The sequence below is a fragment of the Micromys minutus genome, assembly GCF_963924665.1.
Source record: "Micromys minutus genome assembly, chromosome: 12".
Taxonomy (NCBI): Eukaryota; Metazoa; Chordata; class Mammalia; order Rodentia; family Muridae; genus Micromys; species Micromys minutus.
Window position 1 is genome coordinate 692661 of NC_137981.1, and position 19746 is coordinate 712406.

General features: G+C 47.6%; 1 protein-coding gene across 1 annotated transcript; it reads right to left on the bottom strand.

The window, feature by feature from the left end:
- Positions 1–1212: 1212 nt before the first annotated feature.
- Positions 1213–19314, bottom strand: FAM3D (FAM3 metabolism regulating signaling molecule D; the record flags this gene model as incomplete). Its single annotated transcript, XM_080926312.1, has 9 exons — positions 1213–1302; positions 4822–4948; positions 6730–6814; positions 8311–8361; positions 9250–9308; positions 10520–10637; positions 12588–12608; positions 16133–16240; positions 19302–19314. 9 exons carry the CDS (start codon positions 19312–19314, stop codon positions 1213–1215), a joined length of 672 nt encoding a protein of 223 aa, XP_080782438.1.
- Positions 19315–19746: the final 432 nt, after the last annotated feature.

A 19746-nucleotide genomic window follows, 5' to 3' on the forward strand; every position in this document is an offset into this window, starting at 1 on the left:
CGAGCAGTGGGTCTCAACCTTCCCGATGCTGTGGCCTGACCCTTTAATACAATTCCTCCGGCCTGATTGCCCCCCAACCACAAAATTATTTTGCTGAGACTTCACAGTTATAATTTTGCTAATGTTATGAATCAAAATGCAAACATCTGATGTTCAGGATATTTACAACCCCTTTGGGTCTAGCACCTGGGCACTGGGTCCTCTCAGGGATCCTGACCCATGGTCTTCTCACCACGCATGCCTTTTAATTCTTCTTTTTGCACCCGCTTGTCTACTGGCATCTTTTGGCCACTGACTCCCTGTGAAGGCACAGATGGCCTCTTGTGCCTAGGGATGCCCACCACCATTACCAAATGGTTGGGTGGCGTTGGAATATGATCTGAAGGATGCCATCGCTGCAGTGTGTGCTCTATAGAGTCCCAAAGTTCCTGGTGGGAGCTCACTCTAGTCTCTGGTAGTAGGGTGGACAATACCCCTTATTGGCTACCCTCTACTCTAGACACAATGCCTGTCCTTGTGTGTTTATTTCAGATCCTGCCTCTGGGGACCCCAAATCCAGGCAGATGTTTAGATGACTGTTCAGTACTGTAGACACTTTCCTTTTCTCTTTTGTTCCAGTTTGGGCTTGCCTTAATTAAAAGGGCACGTCAAGATGGCGGTCTCTGTGCCCTGTCTTCTAGGCTACCTTGCTCCTATCTATCTTGGGAACTAAGTTCTTTCCTGCTCAACTGAAATCCCAGGAAACTAGGCTCCATCCCAGTTGCCAAATGAGCTGTCCCCTATCTGTCCAGATCAGGACCCACGTTAACTGATGCTAGACCACAACGTTCCCAGGGAGAACCGCAGCAATGGGAGAGATTGGAAACGTTCAAAATCAGCAAAAATAGAATTTAATCCTGCTCAAGTAGGCAGTCAGTCCTTCTAGAGACAATCATGGGCAGTCTTGGAAGGTCTTGTTCTATCCACTACAGCTGGTTCCACAGGTCCCATGCTGCCCGTCCTCAAGCTGGTCACCATGGGGCAGTGGCAGGCTGTGCTTCCTTAGAGGGGACGTGAGTCACATTGTTCAGGGGATGACCAGAGCATCCCATATGGCTTCTTCTTTCTTCCTCTCCATCAGCTCCCGCCAGCATAGACCCAGCACTCCTGGGTTCTGCTCTCAAGTCAGATGGGTGTTTCTTTGGCTCCCTAGGCCAGAGAGCCATAGCCGTCCTAAAATACTTTCCGTGGTACACAGCCCTCCAGCTCTAGTAACTCCGGCCACCCTTCATATTTGTTTGTTTCTGGGTTGTTCTTTAAGAACTGGGGAGAGAAGAGAGATGTTTCAGACAGTGAGTGGTCAAGGCTGTCTACTCATGGAGAAAGCGCGTGCATTGTCCCTTGGCTCTCAGAGGACTCATGTAACCTCTGCCACAGCCTTGTTTTACAGGTGAGGTCAGAAGCTCAGGGGAGGACCACAACTTGCTCAAGGTCACAGCAATGGGATTGGCGCCTATTATACCCAATAGGGTCATCAGGAATTGAAAGAGCTTGGGGTGATGTATCTCTTCTCCAAAGCCCCCACTCACCTCCCATAAAGCCCCAAATCATGATAGGAACAGTGTGGAAAAGGAGGGCCAAAAAGTTACTGAGCATGCGCTGCATGCTTGGCACTGTGCCAAGCTGCTTTTTGTACCTAATCTGTGCAAGAGCCCTGGGCAGTGCATATGTCATGGTTCCATTGAGTGGAAAAAAACTGAGGCATGAAGAGGTAATGTCACCGTGTGGGGGAAATTCTTCATGTGATTTCTCTAATGTGTCACCAGTATGGGACATAAAACATCATGGGGGCTTGCTTTAAGGTCATCTGCTTTTGATGGATATCGGCTCTTCCTTACAAGAAGACAGTGCAGCCTTAGCTCCACCCACTCTCCTGTGCGCTGGAGCAAAGTCCAGGCCCTGCATTCTTACCCAGAGGCCATGGACATTCTTCCTGCTCTTTTCCTAGCTTAGGCCATCTTAAACTATGTCTGATTTCTAAATTTGGGTGATGCACCGGTTAGAATGTCTAAGATCAAAAACTCAGGTGACAGCAGATGCTGGCGATGATGCAGAGAACTCCACTGTTGGTGGGGTTGTAAGCTGGTACAACCACTCTGGAAATCAGTTTGGCAGTTCCTCAGAAAATTGGACATCGTACTACCTGAAAACCCAGCTACTCCATTCCTGGGCATATACTCTAAAGATGCTCCAACATATAACAAGGACACATGCTCCACTATGTTCATAGCAGTCTTATTTATAATAGCCAAAAGCTGGAATGAACCCAGATGTCCTTCAACAGATGAATGAATACAGAAAGTGTGGTACATTTACATAATGCAGTAGTACTCAGCTATTAGAAACAATGACTTTATGAAATTCCTAGGCAAATAGATGGAACTAGAGAACTTTAATCCTGAGTGAGGTGACCCAGTCACAAAAGAACACACATGGTATGCACTCACTAATGAGCAGATAGTAGACCCAGAAAGTTCTGAATACCCTATATGCAAGAAACAATTCGAAGACATTATAAAGCTCAAAAAGAAGGAAGGTCAAAACGGGGATGCCTTAATCCTTCTTAGAAGGGAGAACAAAACTCTCATGGGAGGAAATGCAAGGTCAAATAGAGGAGCAGGGATTGAAGAAAAGATCACCCAGAAGCTGCCTCACCTTGGAACCCACTACATATGCAGTCACCAAATCCAAGCAGTACAGCTGATCCCAAAAAGTACTTACTGGCAGGAATCAGACAGAGATGCCCCCTCAGGGACTATGCTGGAGTCATATAGATATATTTGAGCATGCTTGCAGCTAACCATTGGTTTGAACTCGGGGACCCCAGTGAAGTTGCTAAAGAAAGGGCCTAAGGAGCTGAAAGGGGTTGCAACCTCATGGGAAGAATCAACCAACCAAGCCCTCCCAAACTCCCATGGAGTAAAACACCAACCACTATGTACACATTGAGAGACCTATTGATCCAGTTGCATATGCAGCTAAAGACAGCAGTGTTGGCATCTATGTGAGAAGAGGCTTCTGTTCCAGGGAGGGCTTGTTTTCCCAATGTAGGGGTTGCCAGGGCAATGGGGTGGAGAGGGGGATCAGGAAGGAGTGCACCTTTGTGAAGGCAAATGGAGGGGGAGGGTGGATGGGACTGGGGTGGGGTAAAGGGATAACATCTCAAATGTAAATACAGAAAATCTAATAAAAAATAAATCATTGCCCATTAGCTGGACTGAGAAGTGTCTAGGAGGGTAAAATACTTCTCTGGATATATCTGTGTGTGTGTTTCGTGAGAGGATAAATGAAGGAGGAAGTTATTAATTTCAGCCTCACTATGCATAGGCTTGGGGCCAGGATAAAGGGGGAGGAGGGAGAGCTGTTAGCCCAGGGATTTGCTCACTGCTTTCTGGCCTCCACAAGGTGTGCTGTTTTCCCTTGCCATGTTGGGTTTATGCCTCTGAGAGCAGGGGCCAAAGTCAATCTGTCCTTTAGATTCTTTCTCTCAAATCATCATAGCAAAGACGTAAGAACATATCACACTTTCTAATGTGGATCGTCCTTATAGAATCACAAATATGGGCCGTCACTGTCCAGTCAAGGGAACGGCCCCAGCATCCCTCCTTCCAGAGTTCAGCCTCACTCCTGCACTGCCCCTCTGCCCTGCCTGCACCTCACAGTGTCTACACATCTGGGTTGCTGTACCCTGCCTCATTATCACATAGGAATCCTCTCTGCCTCCTGGCTCTCTTCCTTGGTGCTTTTTGTGCTTGGCCAGCGAGGCTTCCGAGAGACAAGGACATCTTTGTGTTGCTGAGTGAACCTCTTTGAGAAGTGTGCTGCCTCTCAGAGTTGTTCTGAGACCTGAGCTCTACAAGCCTGTGCTATCTCACACGTGCTAAGATGATAATCATATCTGCTTCACTGTGTATGTTAGAGGGGTCCTGGCCAGCAATTTGCTTGGCATGTGCCTGAGCAGAACAAGCACTTATTATGGGTTGGATTCTGCCACTCTCTTGCATATGTCCCTCATGGGTCCCCAGCACGTTCCTGTTGCGTCTACAGAGTCTTTTGAGTAGAATCATTAACCCTTAGCTCCCTTAGGTTTCTAGGATTGCTCCAGGCTGTGGTGTACAGAACAGGGGAGAAGGTCTAATATTTCTCTGGAGCCTTCAGACTTTGATTATTGCCTTCCATCCTGAGGGTGTTCTAAACTCCACACTGGAGTTTCCAATTGCCCATGCTCAGGGCTACCCTCAGGCCATGGCCACAAGTTCAGTATTTCTTTTCACATGCTGGGGTGCTGTTGTCCCCTTCCTGGTACATGATTATAATCTTCATCGGGAGCTTCCAAGAGCACCCAAAGCCTGACAGCTCCCCAATTCTTCCCTTTACTGGTGACATGAGAGGCCTGGGGAACATGGCTTTACCCGGTGGCAGGTGGGCCCAGAAGTCAGCCGTTCAGCTCCCTACCCTTCCATACCCCAACATGGCTTTAGTACATTTCTTCCTTTCTTCTACTTCAACTTAGTGTCTTTTTCCTTCTTTTCTCCCTTTGTCCTTACTCTTTGAGCACTAGTAAATATGGGCCACCTCCTGCAAGGTAGCTTCGTGCTGGGATTTGGCCAGTTGGACCACCCAAAACTGCGGTGAATTTTGAGCGGTTGGGCAGTGTTGCATGCTGGTTCTTGTAGAGTCTCTGACCAACAGGACAGCACAAGTGAGTTACGGTCCTTCCATCCTCTGCAGCTACTTGTCCACCTACCACTCACTCAGACAGGGAGGCAGCCAGGAACCTACCTGCTCATATGGGCTCCTACTCTTGAGGTGTTTAGCGCCCACAAAGACCCAGCTGTCCCGGAAGCCCAGCTCCTTGGCGTAGAAACTCCCCAGGTTGGAGAAGAGTGTCCTGATCTTGTCATTCATTCTGCCAGAGAACAGTTCGGGTGAGGCAGAAAACACTGGTGGGAGGTGACATCAGGGTGAGGTTCCCAGTGACTGACCCCACTCTCATCTTCATCTGGAGCACCTGTTTATAGGTACTACATGTTTATCTAGGAAACATGGGACATTGTGAAGAACCAACTCCACTAAAGGTGGAGCACACTCTTTATTTTAACATGGTCATGAGTTGTTTAATAATGAGATCCATTCCAAGAAAAGTGTTGTTAGCTATGAACACCCGGAGAATGTTTACACACGTCAGGCTCCAACATTCATTAAATGATCTGTTTTTAATGGGTCATACAGTGTGCACTTAGAACAAGCTATGTAGCACAAGTGGATTTTTCCCTCCCAAATGTATGTACACATGTATACAATTAGTTGTACATATATACCCACACATGTGTATGTGTTGTGGTGGCCCAAGGATATTTCTCAATTATTCTTCCAGTTTATTTTTTTGAGTCAGGTTTTCTCAGTCAAATACAGAGCTCACTGATATGGCTAGTTTGGCTGGCCTGCTTGCTCGGATAACCCTTTGTCTTGGCCTTAAGAGGCTAGAATTGGAGGCTGGCTATGAATGTCTACTTCTCACTGATGTAGGTCTGAAGTTGAGTGCCATGGTTTGAATAAGAATGGTACTCATAGGCTCATGTACTTGAATGCTTTGTCACCAGGGAGTGAAACTGAAAGGATTACAAGGATTAGGAGGTGTGACCCTGTTGGAGGAAGTGTGTCATGAGAGATAAAGCCCATGCTAGACTCAGTCTTGTTTTTTCTCCCTTCCTACCTGTGGAGATGTAGGAAGTAGCTCTCAGCTATGTCCCCAGTACCATGCCTGCCTGTCTGCTGCCATGCTTTCTGCCCTGATGATAATGGACTCAACTTCTGAAATGGGCAAGCAGAACCCCAATTAAATGTTTTTTTTTTTTAATTATTGTAAAAGTAGCTCTGGTTATGGCGTCTCTATATAGCAATAGAACATTAAGACAGTGAGCATTCTTGCAAGTCCTTAATATTTCTCACACCATCATTTGCAATGTGTGTTCTTATGTATACATGCAGTGATATATGTCATTGTGCTATAATTTCTGTAACCAGCTGGTTGCTACTGGATGGGGAGAGTCTACTGAAAGACCAGGATAAATCCTGACCCTCTAACAGGTAAAGTAGAAGACCCCTAGCAGGTAGAGTAGAGCCAACAATGTAGGATAGCTGGTTCAGTGACTCTGTTTCAGGATCTGACAGACCATAAAACCATAAAAGTTAAAATAACACCTTATAAACATTCTTGAGAAACCGAGTGTTTCCCTTACGATTTTTCACTGGTATTTTTGGCATTGTCCAATGATGTACTCCCAACCCTCTTGGGTTGTGGTTTTTTCCTTTTAAAACCCCTTCTCCCAGCCACTTGGGGTCAGATTCTTCTACCCCTGCATGGGATATGAGTCTTGACCCCAGTGCACTGGTTTATCAATAAACCTTGTGTAATTACAGCAAGAATGGTCTCTTGTGAGTTCTTGGAGGGTCGTGTTATCCCAAGACTTGAGTGAGTGTCTCCCCTCTGCGGGGGTCTTTCACTACCACCACTGTAATGAAGGACAAGTCATACCACCAGAACATTTCCCATACTTTCCTGACTCTTTTCTCAGGATAGTTTGCTGGACCGTGGAGTTTTCAGGAAAGTGGGGAAGTGCATGCAGGTGTGGAAGTGTTAGGAAGTGTTATCCTTCTGTGGCATAGAAGGTGAAATGTTTCACTTACTTGGTCCCTGGGTCATCATAGGAGGCTACCAGCACCAGGGTGCTATCTGGAATTTCTGCAAGGAAGTTCAGCAGGAGTTGGGGTTCTGGGGGAGGAAGAAAAGAGGCGTGGTCTTTAGGAGAAATGACTGCTGGTCATCCTTTTTCTCTTTTACTACTGTCATGCCCCAGGGAGGACCTGGACCAGGGTGATGGGACGCAGTATGACGGTAGTGGGAGTTCTTGCTGCATTTGTCCAAGGGCAGAAAAATGAGAGCACATAACAAGGGGATTTCACTCATGTGATTTGGAGTGGTGACAAGACACTGGCATTTTAAAGTTCCTGGGGTGGGGCTGGGTATATAGCTCAGTCGCTAGGATACTTGCCTAGCATGCACAAAGCCCTGAGTTGGACTCCTGGCACCATGTAGACCTAGGGTGATGGTATATGCCTGTAGTCCCAACACTTGGGAGGTAGAGGTAGGAGGGTCAGAATTTGTAGATCTCTACAGTCCAAGACCACATAGCACCTTCTAAATTACTATAGACTGCCGGTAATCCTTGGTTACACAGGAAGCCTGGGCTTCATGAGTCTCTGCTTCAAAACAGAACAAAACAGCCCTCTTTTGACATATGTACAAGGTTGAGCAGTAACTCCTCACATAGCATGGTTGTGAAGTTTACATGTGATAATTTGGGGCATGCAATACATGGCCCCACATGAGACCACAAATTGTTAACAGAACTGGCTACATCATTTGTGGGGTTCACCACAAAATAAAAATGTAGGACCACTGATTAAAAAACCAAGGATTAAGAATGTCAAGACTGCATCAGACTGGCAGCCAAATTGTTCATGGGACTCAGATGCCTGGGTTCCAGCCCAAGGAGACCTGCTCTGTTGTGCTAATGAAGGAAGAGTGCAGTGATGTCCTAAGGGTCAGCCACATGCACAGGGGTTAAAAAACAAAACAAAACACACATTTATGTAAAGAAGCAATATCTGCAGAGAGATGGGGAGGGAGGCGCCTCTCAGAGGTCCTGCCAGACTTTAGGAGGTCATGTGCTACGCTTGGGTCCACTAGAGATCACCATCTCCTCAAGTCTTATAGAGCAGTCTCCCTAGCAGGGCTCGAGTAGCATCAGGGCCTCATTTCCTCACCCTCAGCACAACAGTTGGTGCACGAGTGTTTGGAACCAATGCTAACCATGACATTTCTTGGTCTGGAGTTCCGCCTGGCCTCTAAGAGCCCTCCTGCTCCCGAGGGTAAGCCAGAATTGCTAGGAAGTGGTGTGGAACATCAATATCCTCTGGGCTGTGCCTGACATGGCGCGTGCCAGCTCTCTAATGCCACAGGTTGGCTTCGTTTCTTTTCTCCTGTCCCACTCCTTTGACCTACCATGGACATTTCTTGAGATCAGCACCTAAATAAACAATAATACTCAAGCTGTCATCTAAGATCTGTGCCGAAGTCCAACCCAGACTCCAGGAAGGTGTTCAATGGAGCAGGATGACCCTCAACCCTCCCATCCTGTGCCCACAAGGTCCCTGCCTCATAAAGGGCCCAGCCCCCATGACATCAGTGCCAACAACAGTACCTACCTCCAGAGTACATGTCAAAGCTGCCCTTTCTCATCACATGTCCGTTAGTTCCTAGTGAAAAGAGAGTTATTACTTCCCATAATGTGAGTCACCCCACTTGTCATTTAGCTGACTCTAGCCCATGGGTAGTGTAAAACCTCAAAGCAGAGTGAGAACTGAGCCAAACCAAGTCCTGTGAGAATCAGCAGGGTCACAATATGGGCCTAAGAATTCCCGAACTGAAGCTTAGGCTTCTTGAGAGGTAGAATACACTGGCTGAACATCCATAATACAACAGAATCTACCCACTCAGGATCTGTGTTCTGTCACGACAGCTGCTCACACACAAGTCAGCATTTCATCCTCAATTTTAGTACAAATTCAACGAGGTGTTGGTTTGAAACGGGATGTATCTGAAACAGTAAGTTTACTAGGTATGTTTTCTGCAAAAACTATTATAAGGGCATTGTTATCACTATTTCTACATAAATGGGAAATCTGCAAGCCAAATATTCTAACTTTTGGAAGCCATGGAATTTTCAGTGATTATGGTCCTTGGATTTTCAGGGTCTGAATGGCTTTTGTGGTTTTGGGGCAAAACCCCTTGGCATTCTGGAGGAAAGCCAAAGGTCTCAATCTCCACCACTAGATGGCGGTATTGCAGAGGATATGGTAGCGCTGCGGCTCCTTGAAGCCATGGCCAGTAACAACTCTCTCTGCAAACGGGAAGTTAAGAATGATGTGTACTCATCATGTGACCTCACTCTGCTTCCATCTGCCCACCACGACTGCATGTGAACCGGCTCTGAGGGTGGAGCTGTGGGTACAGCTGTGAATTCTTGGGCAGGAGCCTACGGCTATCAGGCCTGTAAGATCTGTTGTCCCTAGTCCAGCCTCACCCTGTTCTGAGTTCTACAGGATGACTCAGCAGGTGACTGGTCTTCTTCCTGGGTCACTCACCGTTCACCAGGGCGATGTTCAGGCCTCTGCCCACGTTGTTCCGCACAGGGCTCATGATACTGCAGATGAAGGAGGAAGTGAACCAGGCCGGTGTCCCAGGAGCACAAGGAAAGTTCTGCTTTAGTGTTGGGGACCTTCAGAGAGACTACCTCGGGGGGGGGGGGGGCATGGCAGAAGCACTAGGAAACACATGTAGTGGCTTTGGCTTCCGAAAGCCTGTGGTGGGCTGTGTTCTTTATGCTGTAGCCCATTTGTCTATGATACACTTGGGCCAGTCTGCACAGAGAAAGAGGGAGAATCCCTGCCTGGGATTTTTGAGGTGTCAGGGTAGGGTGCTCCCCATTCTAGGATGTGAAGACAGAAAATAAAATTTTGCCATCCTAGTTCGGTTGGTTCCTTGTGGAGCTCAGCCGGACTCCCAGCATCCTACATGCTCTGCCACCCACTCCTTAGACTGCGGTGCGTCCCCACTCTCAGGTTTTAGGGCAGCAAGCAGACTGTGCTGTTTGGCCATGATGATTAGACCAGGACCGGACGTAGGTCCCAAGACAGCAAGGAGGTACAATCTTGGGATTGCTCTGGGCCTGGTGATGTACTGAGGTGGTGTTAATATGTCAGAGTTGTGGCTTCCCCCATCCTCAGAGAAGTCCCATCTTCAGTGGAGGAAAGGGCAGCCAGCAAAAGGAAACAGAGCTCAGGATGCTGTGAGAAGGCCTGATGGTGCGTTTGAGCCGCTGGATTCTGCTCACCCTGAAGCTTGGGACCTTTGGCACTGGAACTACACAGAGCACCATTCCTGTTTTGCCCAAGCAAACTGTGTTCAGGTTCACCATCCCAATGGAAGCAGTGGTCTGCTCTCGTTTTCCTGTTACCCTATCTTCCGTGGCGCGTAAGTGTGACGTTCTAGTCTGGGAAGTGGCAAACAGTTTTCCCCACGTGGCATCCCTTTCACCAGAAGCTTAGCAACTTGTCTGTTAGGCAGACCTTCCTTCAGCTTGGTAGGTGGCCCTGTCTGAGCCTCACTTTGCTTTCTTTTACCATGGAGGCAATAACAGCTCAAGCACCGGTGCTGGTAAGGGTTGGTAAGGGTATAGCTGAGGCGGGAGCTCATTGGCTGATTGCTATGTGGGGCACACACACTTTGTGCCTGGGAAAGGCAGGGGCTTCCTCACAGGCCTGCCTTGAAGCTTGACTCTCCAAATGGATGGATGAATGATTGACTAAATGAATGAATTGCAAGCAAAGAAACACAGCCACCCTGGGTACTTACATTTCATCTTCAAAGCACATGGAGGGACCCACGACATTGGCAGCTCCACTGCTGATTTTAAATGCGAAGAAGTTGTTTGTGCAGGTCTTGCTGAGCCCACACTTGGTCTTCGGGGTCTCTGGGAAGGGAACACAGCATTTTCATAGGGGCAGCATCTGGGGAGGGGACTGAACTTGGAGTTTTCATTTCTGGGCGCTGTCAGGCTTCCGGCAACTGCATCAAAATGTACAGAACTCTGGCTGAGGGTCTCGACACCCCTAGAATTAATCTGGGGTTTCTAAGAGAGGTTGATCCTGCAGAGCTTGCTGAGAGCCTGGTACAGTGCCTTGTTGGATCACCTGGTAGACCCCGTGTCTGGGCATTTGTGGATGCTTGGTCCTCCTTTGCTGGGTGAACATTGAGCCTCTTGGTTTCGCTTGGCTTTGGGCTGGGAGGGATGCGATAAAGAGCAACAGAGGGTCTCCCTGGCTGTCACTGGTGAAGAAGATTCTAGCCCTGGCCCCTGTACCCCCCTCCCCCTGCCCCTGTACTCCCCGCCCCCCACTGCAGCTGGAGTCCCCAGAGCCTGCTTGATCAGCTGCAGCTAAGTCTGACAAGCTTGATGTCAACAGACCAGCTTAACCAGGCTTTTCAGGAATTGATTTTCTGAGCATCCAGCCTTTACCACCAGGCTGCTGGATGAAGGGAAATGATGCCCATGGGGAGACCCTAGCCACAGGGAGCTAGGATCTGCTTTCTGGACTGTGCCTGAAAGGGTTATCTCCATAGCTCTTCCAAACTCCAGGGACCTTGGTGCCATTGCTCTGGGCCTGAAGCTGGTGTACTGTCATGAGCACTCTCTCCCTCCCTTCCCCCTTCCCCCTCCTTCCTTCCCTCCCCCTTCCCCCTCCTTCCTTCCCTCCCCCTTCCCTCTCCTTCCCTCCCTCCCCCTTCCCCCTCCTTCCCTCCCTCCCTCCCCCTCCCTCCCTCTCCCCCTCTCCCTCCCCTGTGTGGTGGTAGGAGGTACATCAGGAACTATGAACTACTCTTCCACCAATCTGCTATGTGGTTTTGTAGAAGCTTCTCCAATTATCTTTGCTAATTGTCAAACCAGGGAGTTGGTTTTGATCAGAATAGATTAGCAGGTTTTCTCTTAAATTCAGTTTAGACTTACTGTAAAAGACTTAATGATAAAACTCCAGAAGCTGGCTATGGGCTTGGAGAGTGGGGAATGTGGGAATTGATTAGCAATGTCTGCCATGGGATCAGAAAGCAGGGAGTTGTAGGATGTAGTGTACATGGTTGAGCTTTCTACTCTCCCAGCAGATATCTGCAAGATGTCTTAACTCTTTGTGTCTGGTTCATAACTGGACTGAGGAGGCTGCAGAGGGATGTGTTCAAGTGTGTAAATCATCCATTCCTGTAGTCTGCTCTCTGCAATCCTGTGTGTACTGGGCTCCCATGTCTTCTTGGTCAATAAAATCCTAACCCTGAGGGATCAGCTCTCTCTGGAGTCACCCGAGTGTGGGGTTAGGGGATGAAGGACCTGGCTGGGAGACCTGATGTAAAAAGCTCTGGTCTAGCAGGAAGGGTGGGGGTGTTGACCCCCTACTTGCTACTTAAACTGTTTGGCCTTAGCTAGGAGATCTCACTTCTCCAAGTTGGTTTCCCCACCTATAGAAAGGAAACAATACTGGAACCTACGCGGAGTGTGTTAGCTTTGTATGGGCTGCCTATGAGGACGGAGTGCAGCATCTGGCTCAGCATGAGCTAACACCAGGAGCATCTGGCTCTCTCCCTCCATCTTTGTCTCTCTGGAGCCCTGGACCTTGCTGGAGCTGTCTTTCAATTTTGACTCATAACAGGGTGAGAGGGTCTAGAGAGAGAAGGTGAGGTTCCTTGTGGTCTAGACTAGCCAGAAGGAACCGTAGAAGGAGAGAGTTAAGAACTCCCGTAGTCTGAATGGCTGAGAGGGGCTGCCCACACTGCCGCTGTCACAGAAGAGTGGGCTGGGGAGACCTTGGAGCCTGCAGCACTGGGACATCCTACCCAAGGGCAGATGAGGGGCAGGGGCAGTGTAGATACTCACGGATCTCCTTGGGGGGTATGCCTGTTTGAGAGAAAGAATCTTTTTAGTGAAACAATACTTCATCATCCTTTGGTAGGACGGGGGGATGGGCAGTGGGAACAGGAGAACATGATGTGCTTCCACTGACAAGAAATAGGGGACCCCCTCAGTACGAGTGGGAGCCTTTTATTACTTGTTGATCCCACCCACTCATAAATATGTACACATGCATATATACTCATTTACATACATGCACATACACACTCAGGAAAGGCACATACATGCATAGTCAACACACATATACGTAAACATATATATGCATGCACACAAATTATTCATGTTTAAAATCAAGATGTGCTATGATGTGAGAAGCCTGGAGGTTGAGCCCTGACCCCTTGGACTCAGTTTACTTAACAACATACAGAAAGGCATCATGACAATGCTCACTGGGCTGTTGAGAGGATCCAGTGAGATCTGGAGGCCTCAGTGAAGAAAAAAATTGTTCTGGTCCCTGAGCCATCTCTTTCTGGAATGCCTGTCTGCTAAGCCCGCTTTATCATGGTCACTGCCTGGCATATTGTCTTATTTTGTCTTACTTGTTTCCAGGTTTCTAGAGCAGGTGTTCACCATATTGCTCTAAGTCCTGGAGAACAGGTTCCTTCAGTGGGTGTAAAATGTTAGGGAAGGAGCATGCCTTTTCTGGGCCCTAGCTATAGCAAATGACCAAGGCTGAGTCAACCATAATACTACAGTCCTCTGGAAAGAGAGCCCTTCTCTGAGTTAAAGTATTCCCTTGGCTTGCTTGTGTGTGTTTGAGAGAAAGGGAGTAAAGGGGAGAGAGGGAGAGGGATGGAGCAGAGAGAAAGAGGGGGAGGGAGAGAGGGGGGGAGGGAAGGAGATAGGGAGAAAGGGAGAGAGAGAGAGGAAGAGAAGGAGGGAGGGAGAGAGGGAGGGAGGGAAGGGAGGGAAAGGAGAGAGGAAGAGAGGGAGGGAAGGGAGAGAGGGAGAGAGAGAAGAGGGGAGAGAGAGAGGGAGGGAGGGAGAGAGGGAGAGAGGGAGGAAAGGAAGGGAGGGAAGGGAGAGAGGAAGAGAGGGAGGAAAGGGAGAGAGGGAGAGAGGGAAGAGGGGAGAGAGAGAGGGAGGGAGGGAGAAAGAGAGGCCCTTTCAGTTATAATGTGGGCATCTGGATAGCTGGTAGCCATCCTAGAGCAAAGCTGACCATGGGTGGAGCTTCTACCCTGTTGAAGGAAAACAGCTACTAGTAGACTGGATGTTTTGTTCAGTTGCCTAGTATGCACAAAGACCGGGATTCAACTTCTGGCATCCTATAAACTAGGCATACTGGTGCCTAACTGTGATCCCAACACTCAAGGGGCAGAGACAGGATGATCAGAAGTTCAGTGTCATTCTCTGGTACATAGTCAGTTTGAGGCCAATAGGCTGGCTACATGGGACTGTTCTGAAAACAGAACAGAACAGAGCAACAACAAAAGCAGCCACAGCATGCCCTAGGGGCTTTGGGTACCCCTGGAACTAGCCACACCTGACTTCTCAGTTACAAGGCTCCAGAGATGCTGTCAGACTAGTTCAGTCGATCCTGTCTCTCCGGTCTAGGTTGTCAGGTAAGGTAGGAATTTCTTACTTCCTCATCCCGTGCCCTGGGCCTTGGTGGCCTAGAAAAGTCCATACGTTCTCTCAGAGTGAGTTTGTCCTCACTCTCTTGGGATACTTAGTAGCTCTTCTCCAGAAGAGTTGTAAGTTATTAAGTGCATAAAATAAGCCTAATGGAGTCACCAAGAAAGCTAACTGTTATTATCATCTTTCTGTATAATAATGATAAGCATACATTTGTGCTGTGGTAAATATAGGGTTTAACGTCAGCACAGTAAAATCATAAACTAGGGTGTGTGCCCTCAGAGCAAAAGCCTGTGAAGTGAGGGGAAGTTGGCTGACGAATCTGGGCTACTGGTGGGTTTTTATGACTTCCCCTCTGGGCACACGTCTGCATTTCTGGAGACTCTGGGTTATTGGAGTCTCTGCTAAAAAGACAGAATGAACTCTGTCCTTTTAAACATTGTAGCTCAGTCTGTTGGTATCTCTTGGGGTCCCCGTGACCTCACACAGAGCTAGAGCCCTGATGCTTGTGGGATGGAACTGTTGGCCTGCCTGGTTTGAGAGAGTAACTGGACAGGTTCTCTACAGCAGTTGCCCACCGCATTTGTACTGTGGCTCTGTCCTGTACCCTCCTGTCACTGTGACCCTCCTGTACTGCTCTGCATCACATCTCTTTGAGGCCAGCAGATTCATTTCTGGATCAGGGACATGGCAGCCACCAGATGTCTATATAATGACATCCCGGCGTGGGCTCAGTGTCTCAGCTGACACGAGGCTATCAACCCCTCCACTGTGGAGTCGTGTTAAAGGTGGGGTTTCTGCTTTCTTTCTGTCGTGGTAAGTTGGGAGCCATCTTGGTCCTTGCAGATTATGTTGAACTCTGTCAGTATTGGTGGTTCTCAGTTTCCTGGGAAGACAGACCACTTCCTGAGGGTGTTTTCAGCTTAAATGAGATTGCATAGGTAAAGTAGTAAGAGCGTGTTCGTCTACCTGTTTATCCATCCATTTATTTACCTATCCAATCCACTCATCCATTCACTTAACTATCTCCCTACCAACTCAGCTACTTGCCATCCATTCATCAGTTTATCAATGTACTTACTGATATGCCCACCTGCCCACCTGCCATTCTATTTATGTATTGACTCACTTATTGATCTGTCCACCATCTATTCACCCACACATCTACCTGTCATTCTGTTTACCCATTCTTCTCTGCCCATTTATCCACTCTAATATATTCATTATTCATTCATTCATTCATTCATCTTTTCATTTATCTACCCATCTTCAAATACTTCCAAGCAACTAACCATCCATCCATCTGTCTGTCCATCCATTCATCCACCCACCCACCCACCCATCCATCTATCCACCCACCCACCCACCCATTCATCCAATACTTTTTGGCACTGCCCTATACACAAAATCCTTGCCATCCAAAAAGTTACATTCTAGGAGGTAGAAGTCAGGCACTAACTAGAAAAACAGAGACCATGATGTGGGGATTTGGAAACAAACAGGATGACATGCAAAAGGTTAATGAGGAGGATAAGCTCTAGCTGAAGTTGGGGGCATCAGGAAGGCCTTTGAGGTGGTAATATTTGAGCAGGGAGCTGATGGTGAAGTGGAGCAGACATGCAGGCCCTGCTCAGAGGTTTGAAGCAGAGGGTACAGGCAGAAGAAGCCACTGACAACTCAGATAGCATTACTTCTTCTCCACTCACAACTCAGACAATATCATTTCTTCTTCACTTCCTTCTGCCCTGTCTTAGATAAGGGCTTTAGAATATCTCTCTGCTCCCCATAGCTTCCTGGCAGTTCAGAAATCTTATGCCATGTCCCACAATGCCAGTCTCACCACCTCTGGCTGCCACCTGGGTCACCTCAGAAGAGAGGACCTCAGCACCCCAATTCCTGCTCTGCAGATGATGGCCATGAGCCCCACTCACCCAGCCAGCGTGGCAGACGGATGGTTTTCCTGCTGAAGCTGGTGTAGCTGCGGAGGAAGACGCACATGGTGGCCACGGTGAAGATGAAGACCACAACACGAATCAGCCCTGCAAGTAGGGAAGTTCTGTTAGATCATGTGCCATATCCCAACAGGACTCTGAGGTGCAGGGCCCCGTAGAAAGTTCATATGTGAATTCTTACTAAATTCCAACATGATGGGGAGATGCTTGGAATGGGCACAGATCATGTTCACAACATGAGACTGTGCTGAGACCACATAAAAAACCATGCTGGAATCAGACAGTGAGATCAGTAATCAGATGTTGTGAACACTTCCCAAGCTGCCACTGTGAATGAGTTTAAAGTGTTCCTCCTTGGGCTCCAGTTAGCTGCCCAGAGAGAGTCCTAAAGAACAGACATAATAACGTCTGTTGCAGTGGCCTCTATAGCTCCAGCTGTGACCTCTCCTCATTCAGTCTCTCATCATGCTATGTTTGTTAAATTACCATCATGCTACTTGCTATTAACTAACTCTACTTCCTGGAACAGGATGTTTTTGAAGAAAAGGGCTACATTTTGCATGCAGAGCATGTATTCATATGTATTTGATGAATGAAAGAAAAACAGATCTATATGTATGTATGTATGTGTGTGTGTGTGTGTGTGTGTGTGTGTGTGTGCATGGGATGGTAGATGGATAGATAATGAGTACAAGAGTAGATGGATGGGTAGATGGATAGATGGGTGGATGGATAGATGGATGGATGGATAGATGGATGGATGGATAGATGGATGGATGGATAGATGGGTAGATGAATGGATGGATGGATAGATGGGTGGGAGGATGGATGGATAGATGGGTGGATGGATGAATGCGTAGATGGATGGATGGATAGATGATGGATGGATAGATGGATGGATAGATGGATTGATGGGTCAATGAATAGATGAATGAATCGGTAGATGAATGGCCCACATTTTTGGTATTATCATCATAGTAGTAGGACCTAGGGGTATTCTCCATATTTTTAATCAGCTCAAAACCACCACAAATAACCACCCAGTGAACTTATTCAGCATTTTCAGAACAGGACATGGCTCTTCAGCCTCCCTGCCTTCAAGGCAGAAGTGACTCTGGCTTCTACACTGAGGAGCATTCCCATGCATGGGATGAGTACCAAGAGTTTTCCCTTGCAAGGACAGAAAGCATAACCACAAGATCTCACTTGGTTTAGGGGATACTCTTTGTCTTCTGGTGCAAAGTGGAATTTTCCTCGGGCAGCAGTCCACACTTGGCAGCACCCATTCTGTGCTAAGTACTATACTGATAGGCTCAAAACAGATTATCACACTTGATCTACTAAAGCTTTGTGTTTGGTAATGCATTATTTCACCCATGAGGAAACCAAGAGTATGAATGGTGTGTGTAATGCACAGGAGTATGAATGGTGTGTGTAATGCACAGGAGTATGAATGGTGTGTGTAATGCACAGGAGTATGAATGGTGTGTGTAATGCACAGGAGTATGAATGGGGTGTGTAATGCACAGGAGTATGAATGGTGTGTGTAATGTACAGGAGTATGAATGGTGTGTGTAATGCACAGGAGTATGAATGGTGTGTGTAATGTACAGGAGTATGAATGGTGTGTGCAATGCACAGGAGTATGAATGGGGTGTGTAATGCACAGGAGTATGAATGGTGTGTGTAATGCACAGGAGTATGAATGGTGTGTGTAATGCACAGGAGTATGAATGGTGTGTGTAATGTACAGGAATATGAATGGTGTGTGTAATGCACAGGAGTATGATTGGTGTGTGTAATGCACAGGAGTATGAATGGTGTGTGTAATGCACAGGAGTATGATTGGTGTGTGTAATGCACAGGAGTATGAATGGTGTGTGTAATGCACAGGAGTATGAATGGTGTGTGTAATGCACAGGAGTATGAATGGGGTGTGTAATGCACAGGAGTATGAATGGTGTGTGTAATGTACAGGAGTATGAATGGTGTGTGTAATGCACAGGAGTATGAATGGGGTGTGTAATGCACAGGAGTATGAATGGTGTGTGTAATGTACAGGAGTATGAATGGTGTGTGTAATGCACAGGAGTATGAATGGGGTGTGTATTGCACAGGAATATGAATGGGGTGTGTATTTATTGCAGGCACTCTGCATTTCAATGCCTGCCAATTTTGAGGGCATGCCCTGAAGACCTCTGTGTCACCAGGCTCCCTGTTATGCGAGGACCCTGAAAAGCCATTCTTGAGGTTGGTATGTGGCCTCTGACTTCTGGCCAGAGCCGGGTGCTTCTTCTAAGCTGGCTTTCTAGGTAGATGGGGCCACTGGAGACAGCCGTTGTTCAGCTCCCCCAGCCTGGAGGTATATCCTATGGGACACAGGAAGCCTAGGAAAGCTACAAATATGACCCCTCCACACCAGAAAAAAAAATTACAAAAACCATAAACTTAAAAAAATTCAAAGTTTTTTGTTTTTTTTTTTGTTTTTTTTGTTTTTGTTTTTGTTTTTAAGTAAGTGGAGAGATGGCTTAGTGGGTAAAGAACTGGCTTCACAGGCACGAAGACCTAAGCTCAGGTTCCCAGCATACACGTCAGACAGAGTCAGTCCAGGGATCTCTGTCTGTAACTGCAGCACTACCAGAAAAGGGGGATAGAGACAACCATGTCCCAGGGATTTCAGATCTGGGGAATTCCAAGTTCAATAAGAGAGAGACCTTGTCTCAAAAAAGAGACTGAGAAGAAAACTGACATTCCCTCTAACATCTATGCACACACCTGTGCAATCACCTGTGCACACACCTGTACACACCTGTGCACACACCTGTACACACACCTGTGCAATCACCTGTGCACACACCTGGAGCACATACACACACATACAGAGCTTTATGTATGAATCTATTTATAGTAACTTATTAGATGAGAAGGTTATGTCACAGTATCCAAAGGCTGGACACATCAGTAGGGTCTAGTCCTCCATTCTCCCAGGCTGTCGTGCACGATGTCCTCCTGGAGTTCTTGCTGGGGCCTTTGACAAGAGATACTGAACCATCTCTGAGGCTGGGATTCGTAGACACTGAAGATAGCAACGTGAGCCCAAAGCAAATTTTAGAGCCCCCCACACCAAGAAGCCGCAGACCCCTCGTACCTGCCACTCTCATCCTGTCGAAGTGAAGAATGGCTTGGGGTCAGCCTTATCCTGTGGAGAGAAGAAAAGCCAGTCAGAAACTGACCTCTGGGGTCTGAAGATCAGAGGATGCCCAGGTTCCTCTCACCTGCTCTGTGAGTAGGAGAGCAGCTTTTGTCCCTTCTACCTCAACATCTCGAGGGCTCCTGTATATCACCTAATCAATGCAGAGACTAGCAAGTAGAGGAAGGTGCATTTTCAAAGGGTTGATTTTCCTTCATTCTTTGTTAGCAGGCAGCATTCCGTTTAGGCTCCGCCTAAGAGTTACCTAGCAACAACTAGGTAGGCCTGGCTTGCTATAAAAAGAACTGTTGGTCTCCCTCTGCTCTCTTTCTGACTTTTTTCTCACTCTTTCTCCTTTCCCCTCCCCCTCTCTCCCTGCATTTCTAGCCCCCTCTCTCAATCC